The sequence below is a fragment of the Poecilia formosa genome, unplaced genomic scaffold (genome assembly GCF_000485575.1).
Source record: "Poecilia formosa unplaced genomic scaffold, Poecilia_formosa-5.1.2 Scaffold254, whole genome shotgun sequence".
Classification (NCBI taxonomy): domain Eukaryota; kingdom Metazoa; phylum Chordata; class Actinopteri; order Cyprinodontiformes; family Poeciliidae; genus Poecilia; species Poecilia formosa.
Window position 1 is genome coordinate 13,372 of NW_006800193.1, and position 15,774 is coordinate 29,145.

A 15,774-nucleotide genomic window follows, 5' to 3' on the forward strand; every position below is an offset into this window, starting at 1 on the left:
GAACACTCAAATAACACATCCTATATCTGAATGAATGAAATATTCTCATTGGATACTTTGTTCTGTACAAAGTTGAATGTGCTGACAACAAAATCACACAAAAATCATCAATGGAAATCAAATTTATTAACCAATGGAGGCCTGGATTTGGAGCCACACACAACATTAAAGTGAAATGTTCCCTTTATTTTTTTGAGCAGTATATTTTCAATTATATTCAGTCTCTTCCAAACGTTGCCAGCTTCATACTGGTGGGGGCAGAATGGTTAACTCAATTTAACTTCAGTCGCATCTCTTCTGCTCTGCACATACACAGAGATTAACTCTGTAATGACTGACTGTGGAGCCAGCAGAGATTCCTTAAACCTGGGTTTCCTTCAGTGTATTGTAAGCCTGGCGGGCCACCAGGCTTTGCTGGTGCCCCCACCAGGCTTAGCATTGCTAATTTATTAGTTTCTTGTTTAAAGACTGGCTTTTTACAACACGTTATAGGTGGTGTTTAGGTGTTAATCTTCAACTCTTCCAAAAATGCATAACTATCAAATGATACTTTCAAATTTCCTGTCAACTTTAAACATTTTTAACTCAAAAACATGGATGACTGCCCTTTCACCCAGAGCACTGAGCTTAAAAGTTTTCTGGGGGAAACCCTGCCAAGCTCATCTAAAAATAAATTAATTCACACATAATTTACAGAAAATATTTTTTTTCCTACAGTCTTGTGACCTATAAGTTCATTACAGGGTTTTGAGCTTTAGCTTTACACATGCTATTTGGACATATATATATATATATATGTACATTTTAATCTGTTTCTTTAAATGTGAATTTATCTGGTCATATTTCACAGACGTGTGTGATCATTTCTGTTCTTCACACGCCTGCAGTCCAAAACTGACGTTTGCAAACAAATATCTTCACTGAGATTTGTACATGTTTGCACAGCACAGACAGACAGACTGAATGCACACGTCACTCAAATGATAAATTGGTCCCAAAATTAAATATGTCGGCCCAAAAACTATTTAAAAAGATAAATGGCAATGACAAGGACATGCCGACATGATCTTCGGAGTTTAATGCATTTGCCAAGAGCAGCGCTTCTAACTTTCTCAGATTCTACTCTCATCTGTTGTCTGCCTTCAGCTTTGGATTGAAAGCTTTTCTTATAGAGCTTAAGTAGGAACAACAGGATAGCTTCTTTCTTTGTTTTCTTTTTCTTTTTCTCCCCTGTCTGATTCTTGGTGCCCAGATTGCCAGCGTTTCATCTTTTCTCTTTGGTTTTGCGATCGTCTTTGTTTGCTTTCTGACGCTGGATGCAGCAGTTGTATGTGGGTGGCACAATAAGTGGTCTGTTTCAGTTCTCACCATTCTGTTTGACAAAGGCATCAAATGTGTTTGCAATTGCATGAAATGCAATGGCACATTCTAAAAGAATTTCCCCCCCTCCTCTTAATAAGATAACGCATTGTTGATGTATGACAACCGTGGTTCTTCTAAACTTATAAAAAGTGTTTATGATAATGTACCAATTACAATTGCCAAATACTTTTCATCTGATGACTGCATGTTCTTCTGAGCGCGGCAGTGTAACCCTTCTTTTCATCCATGCTCCATGACCGACTGCTAATTAATTACCTTTGGCGGTTTGCTGAGTAATAAGCAGACTTGTGCAGTTTGCTCTCCCTCAGCAGCTTTTTTTACGTGCTGAAGTGTGCCCGCTCTCCTGCTTGTACGACTGCATTATGTTCATGTGACGGAGGCTTTAAATCAAAATATGGCCTCTCCAAAACAGCTCTATAATCTCATGATGAGAGTCATGGGGGATCTCAGCTGCAGATGTCTGCTCGGCTGTGCAGGAGGCCCTGAAGATCTGTGGCGCTGCGGCCGTGAAAAATGCAGCTCAACATTTTCGACTCCGGCATAACAGGAGTATCAAGTATATAGTTATAACTACACAATCGGGACAAACGCTGGGCACAAGATCTGAACATAAATGAAAACAAGACCTACTGTATGTATGTTTTAATCTTCTAAGTACAATCCCTTCTCTTCGTCTCCGCTCCGATGTCTTTTTGTGTCTCCTTTTTTGAGAATGAAGTAGACAATATGGCTGTTATTTAGTTAGAAAGACAAGTTTGAATGCAATATCCTTAAATTTTCTGACCTTTTATTTTGCATCGTATATACATATATATTTTAAATATAACTGGCTCCTGAAGAAAATCTCATCTTTTAGTCCATTCACCTGCTATGTTTTCCTTCCAAGCAGTTGACCCTTGTTGTCAGCTCTATTAGTGGCTCTTTTGGCACTTTGTTATTTAAAGGGTACAACATTTTTTTAATTTTTATTTTTTTTTATCAGAATTTGGTAGAAAATATTATTGAACAAAAGATTTAACCATTCATTTTCCTTGCCTCTGATTCGCTGTACCCCCAAGAGCAGAGCTTAAGAAGAATGTAGATATCAGCTTTTACCTCCACCGGTATGTTTAAGCCTATTTTAACCACTAAAATAGGCAGCAATAAGCATTTTTAAAGCAATGTCTCAAGCTTTTAATATATTTTAGCTTTTAGCTATTTGCACCCAGTTGTGATCCCTAATTCCCATGAATACCACAGATTTACTGTATAAAAAAATAATTATTTTAGCACTGACCATGATTGTTTTGTGCTCCTTACTTTGCCATCACATTATCAAAGCCCTTTTACAGGTTGGTTGTGCGATGTTTCTATATTAAACTCAAAAAGAAAAAAAAAACCTGCTTGATTAGAAGAAACCCATTTGGATCGTCTCATCTTTTGTTATTCCATCCAGTGGAAGATGTTCACGAATGCCTGACGTCTTGTCATGACGTCACACGAGACCACAAGCCTGTGAAAAACAACATGACTCTTTCTCAAATCATCCATAACCCAAACTGAGTGGTTGGCCAAATGTTTCTTTGACACCACCCAGCGTCCAGCTCAACAGCACAAGCCCAGCATTTGGGTTGAAGAGGCCGCACAGCCGTTTTCAGTGTCCCTGAACATTCTCCAGAAAGGGAAACAATAATTGGACTAACTTTTCTTGACACTAGTGGCCTTTATCACCAGTGCTTCAGTCAGGAAACAGGCCAGAGAGAGATGAGAGAAGGCATGTGTTAAAGGTCTGGAGTTCAGGAATTAAACCACGGACGGCTTTGTCCAGGGCTAATAGCCTGTGTGCAGAGCGCCGGGGGGACTGTTACGACACATGCCTCCCACGTTTATTGTAACTTAGAGTTGTGCTCATGCTTGAAAAAAAAAAAAAAAAACTAGAGAAATGCATCACTCAGACAAAATGTCTTAGTAAAAGGGACATTGTGGCTTTATTTCATATTTGAGAATGAGATTTCTTTTATTTTCAATGTTTCATATGCATCTTGATTAGGTAAGAAATGTCCCTGAATTTCCCATTTCCGAACTTCATGTTCGGAAATGGGAAATTGCCTTTTTTGGAAAACTTGCAGGGAAGCATAGATTTTACCATCTATCTGATAGTTGGAAGATATACTTCAGCGAATAATAAGTAGTTCTCTTTACTTTGACAGGTGTTTATTGATAGAAAAGCACATCAATGCAACTGACAGATGACTGAAGTTTTAGCATGTTCAGTACTTCTACAATAAAATGCAAATGTTTTTTTTTTCAGTTTTAGGCCAGTGAAAGGGCAGGCTTTTGTAATGGTCAGCATGCTCTGGACATTATATGACGACATTAACTGCTTGAAGATGCAATCGTTGATATTCAGACCATTTCTGCGGTGAGGTAAACACAGTAAGACCCAGGTTATGTAGAGAAAATTATGATTTAATGACAAAATACACACAAATCCGGGCAGCACAGGTGAGTAGAGGCAAAGTACTCACACACTGATAGCGACAGTCGGGTCCAGACTAGACAAGGAACAAGAGACACAGGTGGATTTAAATACACATGGTAAAATAATCCTAAAAAAAAAAACACATTTGGAAATTTATGGTAGTAATTCTCAGTTTTTAAAAAAAAAAGCATTTTATATAAGAAAATGACCTCCACTCTGATTTATATGACAAAATCAATGCTTTTAATTGTACTCAAACAAAAACATGCCTTAAAATTATTGGCTTGAATAATCGCACAAGATATTTCTTTTTTTTTTGGTATGTCGGCTGTAAACTTGACTTGAGAAAAGGTACGTACCTTGTTCAATGATAACCACTGCATGCTTATGGCTTTGGACTCGAGTCTATTTTTTGGCTCACATTCATGAAGCTACACTTCGCTGTGAAAGTTTTGCTTTGTTTGCATCTCATATTGATGGATCTGCCATCCCTCAGAGAGGGAGAAGCAACATGATGGCATGGAAAGAAACAGCTGCCGATCACTTGGCAGGTCCTGTTCCTGGCTTTGTCAGAAGCTCCTAGTCAGATTAGATCTCAGCTGTAAAGAACCACCAGAACGGTTTAATTTTGAAAAGGTTTATCTGCATGCAACTGTTAGGTGGATTTCGTGTCTCTTCACTTTGCCAGCTGCAATCATCTCAAGAGACTTTTTCATCGCATCGCATGGAAAACGGATTTACTTTCGGGACATTATGCATATAACGTGTCTTAGAGAGTTTTTAGTGTTGAAATTTCAATGCAGGTGCGATGTAGCCCAGGAAATATGTCAGCTCTTTAGAGAACCATGAACAGATATGCTTCTTCTCTGAAGCAGTATAACAATTTGTATCCAACGACAAAATGACAAGATCATAAGCAAAAGCGCCACACTTATAGAAGCTTGTTTCATAATACCGGAAATATTCAAAGTAACATGTGATGAAGGCATAAGACAATAATCATAAAACATGAATGATAAAAAGAGATTGTCTGAACAAAATTTAAACTTACTCTATATATCTTTCAACAGGAACAATTCACTATTTGTTTTGGAATTTTTGCAATTAGTCTTTGCTCTTTGAGAAATGACCAAACTCTGTATTATCTAAGAAAAGAAAAGAAAAGAAAACAAACAAACAAAACAAAAAACAGTGATCTGAAGCCTGTTTGTTATTGCTCTTCCTCAGTCATGTACATCTGATTATGTAAATTTTATTAGTCCAAAAACTACTAGACAACGCCTTCAATGAAAACAGCTTGACACAAACCCAACAAAGCGACTGTTTTCCTGTGGCAGATCTTCTGCTATGTTTCCACATAGACCCAAACAAATAATGTGCTGCGTCACTGAAGCACTGCGGGACCCACAAACGCTGGTGGTTCCCCCTGCAGTGTGAGGGAGCAGCGATGGAGGGAGGGAGAGAGGCGAGTGCTGCAGCAGCAGAACATTTAACCCGAATGAGGACTCGAGCGACAGAACGTCTGCCTTAAATCGGGTTGACAGCCATGGTAAGTTGAAAATGACTTCTGTACTCTGTAAGTACGGCTGAGCTCTGCAGCTCTGCGCACTGCATGACTTGTACGACTGCTAGGATGATCTCTGGAATAACCTCAAGAGGAATGATGCTGCAGGGTTGTTTGCAATGTGCAAGGTGCATGCAAAACGGCAGATTTAGTACATTTGCCACTGAGAGGCCTCGGGCCAAGTTAAGTCTTCATACGCCGCAGAAGCGCTTCGGTAAGGGAGAAAAACAGTCAGTTGCACTGGACCCACTTGGCACTACTTTTGTTGTGGTGATGAATTTATCCCCTCGGGACCTGCATGAGAATCCAAACAATGGACCTGAGCGTGTTGTGTTTCGCAGAATGCCCCTCTGTCCCATGCAAGAATTAATAGATTAATCTGATGCAGCACCTTCACTGGGTTTATGTGCTGAGTCAAGCCCTACACTGGTCTGCAAACTGCAGAGCTCTGTGCATCCAAAGCAATGACAGTTAGAGAGCGTTTTAGTAAAATGAGCTGAAAGCACCCGTTTAACTAAAAGATGTTTACTGCAAAGCAGTCTCGTTGTTCCCTTTCTTGATAGAACGCATTATTAAAGTAAAAGACAGGTGTAATTTTGTGGGGAAAAACAACAACATGCAGTTATAATAAACAACAAAAAGAAAATGCATCTTCATTCATGTAAAACAAGAGCTGGTCTTCACCAGATTATAAAACAATCTTTATTTATTAAATAATCATTATTTATTAAACAAAAACATAAAACCAAAGAGAATGGGGTTGTGTGTGAGAGCCAAAGCATCTTTGTCCATTCATTGGATTTAAGAAGGAAAATAGCTGCCAGTTAAAAAAAAAAAAAAAGAAGAAAAAGGCTTTGGTTGGTTGCTGTCATGAAGCAAGCAGATGTGGTTTAACAAAATGTAAAGAATGAAAGATCTTAGATAAGTAACCACCACTTTACATGAGACTAGAAAGGATTTTCTACACAATCTGTCCACCTAACGACAACAGGAAAGTTATTTTCTCAACAGGAAGACGCTTAAAGCTGTTTCCTTTTTTTGCATCCCTGCAAAGAACTCAAGCGGGTTGCAATAATGGTTGGAACCCCCTAATTCCAACCTTATAACACACCTTGTAAGCCTAATACTCATCCCAACACTAAATCCAACCCTTATTCCAAACCTCATCCAAACATAATTCCAATCCTAGTTCCAACCTTTCCTGACCCTGACCCTAATTCCAATTTTCCAAATTTCTTCACAGCAATGTGAAATATTGAAAAAGTCCTCCGGAAAACATCAATTTGAAGTTATTGTTGCTGAAGTTGGGTCTGCAATCTACTAAAATATGAGATGCATTTAGCTTTTCTACAGAATTTTCTTTATTCCATAAATGAGTTATCTGTGTCTGCCGTTTGTGTATTTCTGGGTTGATATGCGCTGGTGCAGATACCCAGTTGATTGTTTGCTTTCTAATTGGAAATTAAAGGGACGAGTTGTTTTTATGCCCAAACGTTTCAGAGATTTCCAGTTCTCCCTGGCATCTGTTATAAAGGGTGGCAAGGTAAAATTCTTGTCTTCTTTCTTTCTTTTTTTTTTTAAGCAAAGCTCTGTTTAAAACCAAACACAGTTAAAACAACTAATCCTCTAATCCCGTACCTCGAGAAGGCCAGAGTGATCTGCTGTCTGCTCTCACTTTTCCCTCCGTGCACATAGTCGGTTCTTTTTTTAAGTCTTTCAAAGAGTTTCAGCATTAACGCAAAGGTTCAACCACAGACTATGTTTTTCAGAGCATTTATATCTTTAATAAATGCTTCTGTGACATATCCCGCAGCTTAACTCTTTTAAGGTCTGCTTAAGGGGTTTTTCCTCCTTAGATAAGCCTGTGATGCTGATTTTTAATGTGCTCTCCTTTCGCAGTCCTCAAAGCAACGTCAGCTTCAGGTCTTTGGTGAAATGTTCTTTGTCATCTTCATCCTGACTTCTGCCCTCTCTGTGTCGCCCGAGGATCTGATGGAGCCCAGGAGACGAGTGGTGCACGTGCTCGGTAATGATGCCTTCACGTGTCTGACAGCTGCAAGTCTGATTTGAGCTCGTCGTATTCGCTCAACATTCGGAACATGTTCCAAAACTTTTACAATTCCAAAAAAGGCCTGTTCAGGTTCAACAACCTCTGAACGAAGTCGACTTAGTTATGCTTTCATCCCTTGAAGATGTTTCAAACTTCCCATTTTTGAAGCATAATGTATTTGCTAACCATAAAGACAAAGCAGCAACACAAAGTTCTCTTATGATCTAATCAAAAAAAAAGAAAAAAAAAACATTGAGCCTTTATATGTTCAAAACATCCATTGACACTTTCATGGCGGACACACAAGTTTGAGAAGAACAACAAGCAGGAAGGGTCTAATTGCTGGGTGGCATGGATAATTGTGGGTGCCGTTATCCGGGTGTCATCCAGCAAAAAAAACCTTTTTGCAGCTCTGAATTAAACATTTATATGTTTATGCCACAAGTCAAGTAAACATCTGCCAAAAGGAATAATTATACTCGCCTGCTATAAGGTTCAAGGTACAGTCACTGGGCCGTTTCGGTGACTCATGTTGTGTAAGAGTTTTGGCAACTTCCTAGAGAGGATAACATGACAACAAATCGATGCAGGAGGATGGGCATGCTGCGATGGGGATGTGTTTGTGATATATTGTGCAGCTCTAATTCGGGGGAGGGAGGAAGTGGGGAGTTACATGATGCCCCCACAAACATACGGTACTTTTAAAATGTGAGTGATGTGCATAAAAGTATCAAAGGTCATTTGAACTGATAATCAGAAATGCTTCAGATAGCAGTTCTGCGTCAAAAAAAAAAAAGCCTAAAAGAATCTACATAAATGCATATATTTCATTTTAAATGCTGTTTGTTTACGCTTCGTCCTCCTCCTCCCCCCACCTCCCAGAGGATGAGACTGGAGCTGTGATTGTGCAGACAGCCCCAGGTAAGGTGGTGACACATCGGGGTGGCTCCATCACGCTGCCCTGCAGATTTCATCATGAGCCGGAGAACACAGACCCCGCTCGCATCCGGATCAAATGGACCAAAGTGACAGATGCCCTGCAGTTCGAGGACGTCTTCGTTGCACTCGGAAAGTAAATTCAGCGTCCTTCTTTCTAAATTTCCATGTATTGGTTTAGTTAATTAGAAAAAGCTTTTAATCTTCAAACGGCGTCAAGTGATGACATAGGGTTTCACGAGCTGATTTTGACTCCTGACACTTTTTTTTTCTTCTTCTTTTTTTTTCACGCAACAATAAATGCCAAGCAGGGTTCACTCTGAAAGAGCTGGGATATTGCGCTCGTTGATCTTGTTGCTTCCCCCAGGCAGCAGCGTGTGTTTGGCTCATACCGGGGACGAGTGTTTTTGGAGCGGGCAGGACCAGGTGATGCCTCGGTGATCATCCAAAATGTCACCCTGGAGGACTACGGGCGCTACGAGTGTGAGGTCACTAACGACATGGAGGACGATACGGGATTCGTCAACCTCGACTTAGAAGGTCAGGAATCGGTTTGACCTCCTGCCGACATTTTTCCTTCTGTAAACGTTTTTCAGCTAATGAAGACTCATGATCTTGGCAGCCTTTCACTCCAACACATTTTCTGTTTGGGTCGCCTGCAGGAGTGGTCTTCCCCTACTACCCCCGCGACGGGCGCTACAAGCTGAACTACCACGAGGCAGAGGACGCCTGCAAACATCAGGACGCCATTCTGGCCTCTCACTCTCAGCTGCACAAAGTGAGTTCAAAAACTGTGGTGTTTGTTCTGTTTTGGGAGTGATTTTTGATTGGGATGGTATGGAATTTAGCTGGACGTGTTTAGGGAGTAAAACTGGGATTTTCTTTTAGAAACTTTATTATGCAGCTAATGAGGATAGGAATGGTTAAATCTTCCAAAGATCTGGGTGGCGATTGCTGATTTTACCCAATGGTTGTCGTTCGCCAGGATCTTGGCTTATCAATAACCTAAAGCAGGACTCTTCCACTACAGCTTTTTTTTAATATAATGGCATACTTACTCCATTGTGCTATGAAATGGCACCATATGCCTGGAAAATACAAAATACAGCCCATTTAAATCCCTCTGCAAGCCGTTCTGCAAGGGATCTAACTGATTTTTCAGACTTTATTCCCTATCCCTTTATTGAAATGCTGTCCTTTTTTCCTTGCCATTTCATCACGCTGAGGAGAGCAAAATCAGTTAACCTCTCCTCACACGTAGGTCTGAACATTGACTCCCAGGGCTGTTTTCAAACTTAATGTGTCTACAGTAGATTGCCAACGTCGAACAAATAAATGCCTGAAGAAAAATGACCACAGTTTATAGATAGTCAACATGTGCATAGCATTTAGGGGGGTAGTTATTCACAGTAAAATAGAAATGTAAAAACAAGGAAGCACAAACTAATTGACAGCTAAGACTTAAAAAGCTACAGAAGTCAGCACATCTTCTATCAAAAGAGAACTGATGGCATGTATTTCTGCCTTAGTCTGTACACATTTTCAGCCAGAAATTTCCAGACTAGTCTGACGTGAAAAGATGGCAACCCCTGTGCTCTTTGCTAAGCATTTCACATGCGTTCATGAAGAACAGGAAGACACGTATCTGAGGAAGTCTTCGGGGTTTGCTGTGATGTCTGGACAGCCTGGTAGATCAAAGATGCAGCGCTTTCTTTGAGATTTTATCCTCAAAAAGCACGTCTTTGTCACTCATGTGTGCTCTGGAGCGGAGATGATGGCCAGCTTGAGTGTTCTGTTCTTGACACAAGCTGGTCAGATCAGCCTTCATATCGTCGCCTGACAAAACCCCTGCGCATCGGGACCGTCCTTCCATGTGCATGTTATCTTTGGCTCAGTATTGGACTAAAACTCTTTGCCTTATCTGTTTTTTCCTCTTATTTTTATTCAGAAACTCTTCCATGAAAGTGTCAAATGTGAGGATAAATTTGTCACAGTCCTGTGTGAGAGACGTACATTATGTCTATCGCTGAAGGACGCAGCGAGATATTTGACTGACACTACATGGTGCTTCCGTCTGCACACCAATCGTCCCACCGGAGCAATCTAACAACATGTAGCAAGACTGTGGTGCCAGACAGAACCTTGCAGGTTCTGCCGGTGTTCATGTGGAGTTTGTATTGTCGCCCACATGCTGAGGAAATGGATTAACATCTAGAACAAAACCCATCTTTGGCGTCACAGTTAACTCATAGTTACCTGTAGCGTCTGTCGTGTTTATGTCTCTCTTTTTTTACCTTGCAAGGATTGTGGGTCTGCCGTACAAGGCTTTGGTCTGTTTAAATCTCGTCATCTTGAAATTGCAAGGAAGGAAGGACAGCATTTCGATAAAGGTACAGGAAATAAAGTCTGGAAATATAAATGTTATTTTTTTTGTCTTTTTTCTTACGCAAACCCATCTAAACCTGGAAAATGGTGAATTCGCATTCAATTTGGCATGTGTATCAAATAAAAATACAGCCTTGTTTTAACCCTGGAGAACATTTATCTGCAGAATTTAACCTCTCACCACTCAATTTTAAAAAGCGACAGCGAAATGGTGTTAATTTACGAAATTAGGGCTTCTAGCTCAACTACAGGGTGAACCAAGAAAGGTCAAACTCAAGTTTTATGTCTACATTGAACTTTGTCACCAGGGTCAGTCAGATGTAAACGTCACACTTGTATGGAGAAAAATAAACTAGATCCAATTGTCTCCTTGACGATGTGCCTTCAGATCTAATTGTCTAAAGGTACAAAAGTGTTTGGCAGTTTTTTTCTTCCTTTTTTTTTACAGCTGTATAAAGTCTGAGTCATGTGAAACATTTTATTGCAGGTTCTCCCACTGAATCCAAAAAAAAAAAAAAAAAAAGCCTCAGGCATTTAAGTGTAAGACTAATGGAGTTATGACAGAGGTAATAAATCCTATCCCCTCCATTGGTTCTAATGTCTTTAATCCTTCACTTTGGCCCACTGGCCCACATTGTGCTTCTCATCAGGCCTGGTTGGAAGGACTGGACTGGTGTAATGCTGGATGGCTGGAGGACGGCTCGGTCCAGTATCCCATCTCCAATCCCAGAGACCAGTGTGGCCGCAAGGACACCCCGGCCGGCGTCCGCAACTACGGCTACAGGCACAAGGAGGATGAGCGCTACGACGCCTTCTGCTTCACTTCTAAGCTAAATGGTGAGACGAAACAGTCAGAAGCCACAGATGCATGCACACGCCTTTACGGTTCGATCACACAGTTTCAGTGTGGACGTCGGAACTGGTATCCGTGGCTACGCTCGACTGGAGGGGAGAGCAACGCGTCGTCAGAAACAGCACTGCAAAAGCGTCACCGTAAAGAAGAAGTGCGGTTTGATGATGGGGGAACAGAGGCTTGTTTTGATTTGATCTCTGACTGTGATCTCGGACGCCCCGAGGCTGCTAGATTTAAATCAGGCTGTGAGTACCCAGTCCTGTAAGGGACACAGCGTCCTCTGGGTGCAGAGCGTTGCCTTTCATCTCCCAGAGCTTTAATTTATATCACATACCCAAAGTCTGAGCACAGCGGCGCTTCTTTTTTGAACAGCCAAACGCTGGGTTCATGTTCGCTCAGTATAAGGCAATGCACAGTCCCATGGGAGGGGGGGGGTTAAATGTGATATGACCCAAATGCATGACAAGAAAAGTCTGTAACATAATAATCTGATTGATGCTTGCTTTGTGGAGATACAGAAAATATTTAAGCATATTTTACTGTAATGTTCATTTAGGTGAGGAAATTATATTGGACCACGGCCATTATGTTTGTTAAAAGGCATTAGTTACAATCTGGATTAAGAAAAGCTTCAAGATGTAGAGTGAACCAGACTCAGCTTAGCGTGGAACAGGTAAGCAAATAAAATTTATGGGAAAATATCTGTTAATTTTAAAATTATAAATCCAACTTCAATTTTTTTTTGGTGTGGATTAAGCATACACTGCCTTTCTAAAGGATTAATACCATCCCCAGATGATGAGAGTGTAGTGGGAACAGTATCGGCCTCTGTGGGTCTCCTGGGTTTTTCTCCTTGACCATTGTATGGTCCACGCTGCGTCTCGTGTCCATATTTGCCCCCGGACTGCTGTGGTTTTATCCATGTCAGCAGCCCTGGGGGGACTGCTCCCAGATTGTTTTGGATGTACTCACCCCCTCCCCCCCTTCAGCCCCTCCATTGTCCGTTCTCCACAACTTAATTACAGATAACCTCGACTTCCACATCTGTGCCCCCTTTCACACACCTACTGAGATACACACAGGGGCTCTAAAAGGGTTCTCCCAACCCATTTTTGGATTTTTGCTCTCTGTCCTTGACATACAGCCTGCACTGCCTTTTATTTCATAAAGTCAACTGGATCAGGATGAATATCCTATTTCCCCCCTTTTATAAAGCAGATCTGCCGCAAACACAGCAAGTTAATCGGTCATGCCGTTCAGTTTGCCCAAGCTGAGTCGTAAAGATCTCAAGAAGTTTGTTAGAGAACATTGATCAACAAAGAGCATTATGAAAACCAAGCAACAGAGTAGATTAGAGATGGTAGTGGTGGAAATGAAGGGAGGGCAATAAAACATTTATCCCAAGCTTTTAACATCCTTTCGGGCGTAGTTTGTCATTTGAAAATAGAGTATGGCTGCTCCAAACCCACCAAGACATTGTTTTCTACCCAAACCAGGAAAGGAGGGCATTAATCTGAGAAAAAATACCGAAGCGCTCCTGAAACATCGTGTTGATCACATCATACTCCTTGGATGCTTTCTTCAGTCTAAACAGGGAAACTGGTGGCAGTTTATGGCTGAGTTTGTAAAGGAACAAAAATAATATTTGGATGTCTAAAAGTTCACAGCTGGTAGAAACATGCTCCGAATTGGCGCAGCTGTAATCACAGTTGTTTCTAAAATATAGGAAATTCAAATACAGCTTAAAAATATCTTATTACTCCCAAAGGGAAATTAAATGTTACTATAACTCATGTTATCCAAACGTTCTTAAGAAAGAGTTGTTGTTGAGTAAAAATGCATGACACACGTCTTAGATTTTTTTTTTCTTTAAATTCGGCAAAATGCACAACAACAAACTGCTAGGAACTGATCCGTCACACACAATTTCCATGAAATACAATAAAGTCTGTTGCTACAACATGACAAACTGTGAAAAAGCTTAAAGGGGATATTATCATTTATGTTGAACTTTAGCAGCTTTGAAAACATCATTTCTGTTCTGAAAAAAAAAAACCCAACATGAATTCATATTTATATGTTTTGACCTATATTGAGAATTGAAGACATTCATTTAAAAAATAAAAAAAAAGATAAAAGTTCCTTCTAGGCTTCATAATTGGCGTTCAGAAGGAGCATCCATGTTTTTTCCTCAGACGGAAAAAGCTGATTTGACAGGAAGCTGACATAACCGCTCATTGCTTCCCATGTGTGTTAATTACTGCGGACAGTCTGTTGCAGGCAGGAGGTTTCAGCGGTGGCCCAGTCAGATACTGTATCTCAGTCCAGCTGGAAGGCCTTTTACTGAAAGTCCCCTGGGGAAATATGAGACAATATTCTGCCACTCTAATAGTCAGCAGTCACATAAACAAGCAGAAAATCTATAGCTGAGCCACGAGTGAGGCCGAGGCTGCTGACGTGATTTTTATGGGCATATTTGGGGCGAAACTTAAGGTTTTATTTTTGAAGATTATTATTTTTTTATTCCTGTAATTTCATTTTAAAAGTCTCTTTTTTTTAATTTCTTTTTGATGGCACCACCTTGTCACGGTGGCCATTTTCAGTTGGTTGTTCTAAGTTTTATTTGGGGTTGTCTATGTAAAAGTATCTGAATACAAGCCACACTTCCCAATGTTTTAGTTTTAAAATATTCCACTTATTTGCTGCTTTATGCTTTTTTTTGTCATTATAAAATCCAAATAAGATACGGTGCAACTTGTTTACAGGGCAAAAATGTAAACAGGTAATTATTAATATACTGGCAACCCACTGTGTTGAAATCTCTAAACAAAAACCAGGCATACAGGAACAAAATCTGCCCCCATGCTCAGCTAGTCTGATTTTAATCTGTCTGATTTATTCACGTGTTGCCTCTTTTAATACACAGATTGCGTTTCATCCACATTTTCACACGTTTACACAGCCTCTCCTTTCTTAATGCACCTTTAGGCAAAGTGTACTTCCTCAAACGCTTCAAGAAAGTGAACTACGCCGAGGCTGTGAAGGCGTGCGTTCGAGATGGATCGGCCGTGGCCAAAGTGGGTCAGCTCTACGCAGCGTGGAAGTTCCAGCTGCTGGACCGCTGCGAAGCAGGGTGGCTGGAAGACGGCAGCATCCGGTACCCCATCGTCAACCCCCGCTCTCGCTGCGGAGGCTCCCACCCAGGGGTCCGACACTTGGGCTTCCCTGACAAAAAGTTCAGGCTGTACGGGGTCTACTGCTTCCGCGAGTACATGGATGAAACAGCAGGTGGTACCAAAGTGACAAAACCCCTGAAAGAAAGTCTGATCAAATGGAAGAGCAGCAACAGCATCCCGGCGAATGCCACAAACGCTATTTAAAGCTGACAGGCTGGGAGCCGAGGGGCGTACGATTATAGATTTGACTGCTATCGCTCAGTGTGCCCATTCACTGCTTTTTAGAGTTAAACACCCACCAACCATGATGTAGTCATCTGCCGATTTGCCAGAGCTAAACAGACGGGGGCCGTGCAAAATTAACGGTGACGTCTTTATTAAGGCGATTTTCCTTTTGTCTGCAGTCAGTCGATTATCTTAGGGAGCGCGTTAGCACAGATCTGTCATCTGGAAAATCGTAAGATTAAATAGCAGCTTAATCGTCAGTCAGGCACACATCAAAATCAAGCAGTCGACTGAGTTTGGTTGTTTACATGACATTTTTGAGTCAGGGGCTTTAAGTCTCCTATAAGTTGGAGCCTTGGCGTCAACGTGATCTACCTGAACGTTGTCGAGAAGTTCAAGTTTACAGTGCCTGTGCTTCACATTCGGGTGGCGACCGTCCTGCAATCTCATCCTTTAGAACTAAGTGAAGAAAATGTTGCACTAGCACAATGATAGTTGCACTTCAGATTCAAAGAGCTCAATTTTATAAACGCATCCTAGTTGCAAATCGAGCGTGCATGACGTTTAAGGCTGAGAGCTGCTGCTGGGGCTGAATTTGCAATAACTTCGAAGCTCATGATAGTCATTTACACCCCAAAGGTGAAAGGTTACCCGTAACCTTTACGACAGCGTACGCTTGCAAATTTCTTTATGGTGCTCGAATAGAAAAATAAAATGTCCTGAACTTGTTTACTTGATCAA

The 15,774-nt window shown here is 41.0% G+C and overlaps 1 protein-coding gene across 1 annotated transcript; it reads left to right on the forward strand.

The window, feature by feature from the left end:
• The first annotated feature begins 5,222 nt into the window (after positions 1-5,222).
• Positions 5,223-15,774, forward strand: hapln4 (hyaluronan and proteoglycan link protein 4). The gene is made up of 7 exons (XM_007570030.2): positions 5,223-5,393; positions 7,308-7,434; positions 8,341-8,530; positions 8,762-8,934; positions 9,057-9,172; positions 11,430-11,616; positions 14,621-15,774. The coding sequence occupies exons 1-7, from the start codon at positions 5,391-5,393 to the stop codon at positions 15,010-15,012; spliced, it is 1,188 nt and encodes a 395-aa protein (XP_007570092.1). The 5' UTR covers positions 5,223-5,390; the 3' UTR covers positions 15,013-15,774.